The 7,500-nt window shown below is 34.6% G+C and overlaps 1 protein-coding gene across 1 annotated transcript in view; it reads right to left on the bottom strand.

Moving 5' to 3' along the window:
• Positions 1–5,046: 5,046 nt before the first annotated feature.
• The window catches only part of LOC137644821 (zinc metalloproteinase nas-4-like), a 16,676-nt gene continuing 14,222 nt past the window's right edge, over positions 5,047–7,500 (bottom strand). The window contains 2 exon segments of the mRNA XM_068377712.1: positions 5,047–6,380; positions 7,387–7,500. The exon segment at positions 7,387–7,500 is cut by the window's right edge and continues 9 nt beyond it. Of these exon segments, the coding sequence (XP_068233813.1) occupies positions 6,250–6,380; positions 7,387–7,500 (245 nt within the window). The 3' untranslated portion in view covers positions 5,047–6,249.

Here is a 7,500-nt window from a genome sequence, read left to right as displayed (position 1 = left end):
TTACCTTCCTAATTGTGTGTGTGTATGTGAGAGAGAGAGAGAGAGAGAGAGAGAGAGAGAGAGAGAGAGAGAGAGATTTACTTTAACATATTCTTTTGAAAATATCATGAAAAATCGCCTAATAGTTATATACGGATTATAAAGATTTTTTTGTATTCCTTTCGAAAAATAAAACAAGTCTCTCCTTTTGAGTCCCTCACAGTTTCGCTTAGAGGAAACAAAAGACATAGGAATAAAAATGAAGAATAAAAGAAGATAATTAATCGTCTCTCTTTTCATTAATTATTTCCTCCCTCTGCGCATTCCTCATCATTATATAGGATGACGTAGGCATTTTCAAAGATACATATGGCTACATATGGATGCATTTTGCCTTTGCGCACTTGGATTTACAACCCACCGTCATTATTTCTCTTCTATTTTTTATTATAAAGAGATTTGTGGTGCCTCTGTAATGAAGCAAATATATTTATATCCTTTGAAGATATTTGCTAATATAAACCTAAATTCTTTTCATATTATTAATCGCTAAGCTACAACCCTAGTTGGAAAAGCAGAATGCTGTAAGCCCAGGGGCTCTAACAGGGAAAATAGCCCAGTGAGGAAAGGAAACAAGGGAGAATTAAATATTAAAATTAATATCTCGTATATAAACTATAAAAACTTTAACAAAACAAGAGGAAGTCAAATAAGATAGAATAGTGTGCCCGAGTGTACCCTCAAGCAAGAGAACTTTAACCCAAGACAGTGAAAGACCATGGTACAGAGGTTATGGCACTACCCAAGACTCAAGAACAATGGTTTGATTTTGGCGTAGTTCAGTTCAACCAAAGAAACCTGTGAGACCCGACCCTTCAGTAATAGATCATTCTCGTAAATGAACGAACGTCATAGAAAGTAAGGAAAGTGGAAATTAGGTAGGAGGTTGGCCAGGGCACCAGCCACCCGTTGAGATGCTACCGCCAGACAGTTATTGGGTCTTTTGACTGATCAGACAGTACTATATTGGATCCTTTTCTCTGGTTACGGATCATTTTCCCATTTGCCTACACACACGGGCACACACACACAGCGAATAGTCTGGCCTATTCTTTACATATTCTCCTCTGTCCTCATACACCTGACAACACTGAGATTACCAAACAATTCTTCTTCACCCAAGGGGATTACTGCACTGTATTTGTTCAGTGGCCACTTTCCTCTTGGTAAGGGTAGAAGAGACTCTTTAGCTATGATAAGCAGCTCTTCTAGGAGAAGGACACTCCAAAATCAAACCATAGTTCTCTAGTCTTGAGCAGTGCCATAGCCTCTTAGGTTAGAGTTCTCTTGCTTGAGGGTACACTTGGGTTCGCAGTTCTGTCTTGTTTCTCTTCCTCTTGGTTTGACTAAGTTTTTATAGTTTATATAAGAGATGTTTATTTTAATGTTACTTTTCTCGAACATTTTATTTTTCCTTGTTTCCATTCCTCACTGGGCTATTTTCCCTGTAGGAGCCCGTGGGCTTATAGCATCCTGCTTTTCCAACTAGGTTTGTAGCTTAGCAAGTAATAATAATAATGATAATAATAATAATAGTAATAGTCAATAAGTACGAATAGAAGGTGAGGGATGAACGTATTGATAATGACATATGAAAAAGCAAACTGACTAAGTTTGTAACAGCCAAAAGCAGCCTGTTGTCACCTACAGTTATCCTCATGGGAACGAAACTAATGCCCGTTATTAATTCAAGTAGTTTCAGTGTTTCCTTTGTAAAAGAAATGCCAGAAAAAAGGGAATTAAAAAGTGATTTAATCATTATCTTTTTATTATTTCTCGAACGTCAATGTGTGTGTGTGTGTGTGAGAGAGAGAGAGAGAGAGAGAGAGAGAGAGAGAGAGAGAGAGAGAGAGAGAGAGAGAGACTGAGACTGATTGTATTAATGATCTGAAGGAAAACAGCAATTTATTAAGGTAACTTTGTTGAGTCTCTTAATTTATATTAGTTCATCTTCATCATCATCATCATCTCCCCCTACGCCTATTGACGCAAAGGGCCTCGGTTAGATTTCGCTAGTCGTCTCTCTCTTGAGCTCTTAAATCAACATTTCTCCATACATCATCTCCCACTTCACGCTTCATGGTCCTCAGTCATGTATGCCTGGGTCTTCCAACTTTTCTAGAGTCTTGTGGATCCCAGTTGAAGGTTTGGTGAAGTAATCTCAAACCATCTTCAGAGAAAACATATTCACCTTTGGAAAAACGTAACTTATTCACAAAGTGAAAGACAGACCCATGTTATTTGAATAAAAATCATAACTGTGGATTTTTAATTTTGCTTTTTTCATAGATAACTAGAGGGGCAGTCAGTAGAGCGCAGACCTCCGCTGGGGCAGTTTATTTATCGACTGTTTGCTCGACCTTGACCTTGACCTTTAACTTTAGCATGTATTAATTGGCGTGGATTTTCATGCACTCAATTATGAACCAAGTTTAAACTCTCTGTGACAACGATATCCAACCTTATAGCTGATTACGTAAATTGGACATTTTGCTTGACCTTCCAAAATTTAATAATTTCCAGTTTTTATCATGACAGTTAATCCCTGCAAGTTTCGTTACTCTACGATTAAAATTGTGACCAAGAGGCTGTTCACACTCAAACACACACAAACAAACACACACACACACACACACACACACACACACACACACACAGAGTCGATAAAACATAACGTCCTTCCAACTTCGTTGGCGGAGATAAAAAAAAAGTTGAAATTCATTTAAGCGTTGGTCTATTATCTCACCAGTTTGAAAAGTTTCTGTTCTCAAGATTCTGTCTTGGTTTGTTTACCTGCTATTCCGTCAGCCTGAACTTGTTGCTCGACTTTTTATCTTTTTATTTCTTTCATTCTACAGTTGAGTAAGAAACGCTATATTAGCGAACCCGAAAAATGTTGGCGGTACATTTTAAGTTATTAATAACAAGACATAGGGAGTGAGGGGCCAATTGCGTACAATCTGGCGAACAAAAGGATATTATACTCACTTGTCGTATCGAGAATTTAATCCGACGTGAGTAATGATTACCGGGTTAAAAGTGAACAATAGAGGGTTGGATCCTCTAAGCCGCAATCTCTCCAGAGGATTTAGCCCGTTGCGTCTGCTTGTGGGTTCCAAAAACCACCGCTAGGGCGATCGATAAATTCTGATTTCTGCAATATTTACCATTTTCTATGCTAATATAGGAATTATTATATTGGAATTTTTAGTATTATTATATCAGAATATTTAATAGTGTTATATCATGCTACACTTGGTGTTAATTGTGGAGTATTTAGTTTTTTTTAGGAGTATTTAAAGGATATTTTAGTTATATTTAGTTACCCACAGAGCGGTTTTGTCGTTTCCGTTTTCTTTGAAATTCTTTCAAATCCTGGCCATCGTAGACACGGCCACCCCTTTAATAAAGGCCATATGCTTCAATATTTTGACCCATTATAATCCCGTGGAGTGATTTAAATGGAAATCCACGCCCCGGATTAATTGAGTGATGAGCAGCACGGATGAACGAACATCGGCCAGACGTTTAAAACGGAGGGAGTAAATTATATACCGGCAGCCCGCCTCCAAAAGACCTGTCACCGTTTGTACTCTTTCAATACGTCAACTTTAGATCGAGTTTATAATTGGAAGATTTAAAAGAATATTGGCCAGGAAAATTCACTTTCTATTTTAAATGAAGAATTGATAGGGTGTGACACTTACAAAATTAAATAACACAAAAATAAAAATAAATATTGAATTTTAGTTCGAGTTTTAAAATGCATCATGCTTAGAGAGCCTTATAGTTTTAGAATTATTGAAAACATTAATTATCTTTTCTTCTATCTACTTATCTAGCTATCTATACCTAGGAGAAGGACACTCCAAAATCAAACCATTGTTCTCTAGTCTTGGGTAGTGCTATAGCTTCTGTACCATGGTCTTCGACTGTCTTGGGTTAGAGTTCTCTTGCTTTAGAGTACACTCGGGCACGCTGTTCGGTTTTGTGCCTCTTCCTCATGTTTGGTTAAAGTTTTTATAGTTTAAATAGGAGATATTTATTTTAATGTTACTCTTCTTAAAGATTTTATTTTTCCTTATTTCCTTTCCTCACTGGGATATTTTCCCTGTTGGAGCCCTTAGGCTTATAACATCCTGCTTTTCCAACTAGGGTTGTAGCTTAGCAAGTAATAATAATAATAATAATAATAATAATAATAATAATAATAATAATAATAAGATCCACCCAGACACACATACGCACATAAAAGTTTTGCTGTCAGTTACAGTTTATATATGATTGATTAAAACGAATAAATTGATAATGCTTATTTATTTAAATAACATAATATGTTCTGTAACATAAAACAAGGAACATTTAGTCAATATTTCCTGTACACGTACTCTTAATAAATAAACCAAGCACAATAATTGCTAGGTCCTCTGTGTACTGTGTAGAAAAGTACATAATATTACCAAGTTACAATGTTTCTACACATCCGCTTACATAGGAAAAATAAATATATCCAGACAATACAACAAATTATAAATACTAATAAAAGGTGTGTTTCTGTTGAAATGATATAATAGGATGTTTGTCCTACATCCCAGGATTTCTATGAAAATTTTTATTTTTAAGAAAATTCTTTTTTGAAAAAGCATCCTATATGTTTTTTTTCAAAATATTTCCGATATATATATACACAGTATATATATATATATATATATATATATATATATATATATATACTGTATATATATATGTATATCTATATATTATTTATATATGTGGATATATACATACATATAATATATATATATATATATATATATATATATATATATTTATTATATATATACATATATAATATTTATATATATGTATATATACATATATATAATATATATACTGTATGTATATATATATATATATATATATGCATGTATATATATATATATATATATATATATATATATATATATATATATATATATATATATATATATATATGAATAATATTGTCTTATTTTCAAAACATACCATTAGATACTGCTTCAGTCGAGAATTTTTTTACTTCAGTTGCCCAAACTATTCTTGGAGATCTTTTTAAACGTCTTTAAATGTCATTTGACTGAAATTCAAGAGTGACTTAAAATAATGATTTCAATTTTGTATATCAAAATTTAACCAAAAGATAAAAACTACTTTTAATAAACTTTTGAATTTAATATTGTTATATACTTTTTTTCACAAATAAAAGGAGAAACTCTAAATGGGCACATACATGTATGAACAACTTAGATTATCTTGATATTAAAGTCATCACATCAGTTACAAAAGATTTGTGAAAGTTTCAAAAAAAAGTTTCAAGATTTTCCAAAAAAAAGTTTCAAGAGAAGGGGACCTCTTACGAAGAAAACTTAGAGAAGAAAACTTCAAAAGAAAGCCACAGAAGAAAACTTTAGAAGAAAGTTGAAGACGAAAACTGCAAAAGAAGTAATAGATAAAAATTTTAAGAGAAAGCCGCAGAAGAAAGCTAAAGAAGAAAGTTGAAGACGAAAACTTCAGAAGAAAAGTAATGATGAAAACTTCAAAAGAAAGATATTGAAGAAAATTTCTGAAGAAAGCTAAAGACGAAAACTTAAGAAAAAAGCTATGGACGAAAACTTCAAGAGAAAGCTACAGACGAAAAATTAAGAAAAAAGCTATGGGCGAAAACTTCAAGAGAAAGCTACAGACGAAAACTTAAGAAAAAAGCTATGGGCGAAAACTTCAAGAGAAAGCTACAGACGAAAACTTAAGAAAAAAGCTCTGTACGAAAACTTCAAAAGAAAGCTAAAGACGAAAACTTAAGAAAAAAGCTATGGACGAAAACTTCAAGAGAAAGCTACAGACGAAAACTTAAGAAAAAAGCTCTGTACGAAAACTTCAAAAGAAAGCTACGGACGAAAAATTAAGAAAAAGGCTATGGATAAAAACTGCAAAAGAGATCTACAGACGAAAACTTCAAAAGAGAGCTATGGATGAAAACTTCAAAAGAGAGCTATGGATGAAAACTTCAAAAGAGAGCTACAGACGAAAACATCAGAAGAAAGCAGCAGAAGAAAACGTCAAATGAAAAATTCAGAAGAGATCTACAGACTATAACTAAAGAAAGCCATAGAAAAAAATTAAAGAAAAAATCTACAGATGAAACCTTCAGACAAAAGCTTCCAAAATGCTTCATTACTTGCAAGCTTTGCATGATTTTCTGCACCAGAGCAACATATAATTAGGATTGGAACGGCACTGATTGTCCTCGGCCCATTTGGGACAGTGCTTGTTCTTGTCCTCGCAGACATTCTCCAGATATTCACCTGAAATGGAAAGAAAGCAAGTGAGTAGAATGTCAGGAGTCTTAAGGAAACGTATATGGAGAGTTCAAAGACTTTTTATTATTACTACTACTACTACTACTACTACTACTACTACTACTACTACTACTACTACTACTACTACTACTACTACTAGCTAAGCTACAACCCTTTTTGGAAAAGCAGGAAACTATAAGCCCAGGGGCTCCAACAGGGAAAAATAGCTCATTGAGGAAAGGAAAAAGGAAATAGATAAACTGCAAGAGAAGTAATGAATAATTAAAATGAATTATTTTAAGAACCGTAACCGCATGAAAATAAATCTTTCATATATGAACTATGAAAATTTGAAAAAGCAAGAGGAAGAGAAATAAGATAGAAAAGTGTGCCCGAGTGTACCCTCAAGGAAGAGAACAGTGGAAGACCATGGTACAGAGGCTATGGCACTATCCAAGACTAGAGAATACTCGTTTGATTTTAGAGTGTACTTCTAGAAGAGCTGCTTACCATAGCTAAAGAGCCTCTTCTACCCTTACCAAGAGGAAAGGAGCCGCTAAACAATTACCTTACAGTAGTTAACCCCTTGAGCAAAAATGGATTATTTGGTAATCTCAGTGTTGTCAGGTGTATGAAAGGAGAGGAGAATATGGAAAGAATAGGCCAGACTATTCGGTGAATGTGTAGGCAAAGACAAAATGAGCCGCAACCAGAGGGGGGATCCATTGTAGTACTGTCTAGCCAGTCTAAGGACCCAATAACTTTGGGATCCAATGTAGCAATATTTGGCCAGTCATAGGACCCAATAACTAGCGATAGTATCTCAGCGGGTGTCTGGTGCCCTGACCAACCTACTACCTATATATCTTATCATAATGCCATGGAAAAATCCAATAACTCTCTAACGGTAGTATCCTAACGGGTATCTGGTGCGTTGACCAACCTATTACCTACATATCTTATCACATGAAACAGTAAAGTAAAGTAAAATGAAACCTTTAGAAAAACTCACTGGCAGAGTGACAGAGACCGCAGGATTTCTTGCAGTAGAGGCTCATGTAGGCTGCGTTTTTGTGGCATTCCCCGTTGCTCGCCCAGTAGGCGCAGTGCTCGGAGGTGTCTGGGC

Source organism: Palaemon carinicauda, chromosome 8 (assembly GCF_036898095.1).
Source record: "Palaemon carinicauda isolate YSFRI2023 chromosome 8, ASM3689809v2, whole genome shotgun sequence".
NCBI classification, from domain to species: domain Eukaryota; kingdom Metazoa; phylum Arthropoda; class Malacostraca; order Decapoda; family Palaemonidae; genus Palaemon; species Palaemon carinicauda.
The sequence above is the reverse complement of the archived record's forward strand: the minus strand, read 5'-3'. Positions and strand labels throughout refer to the sequence as shown.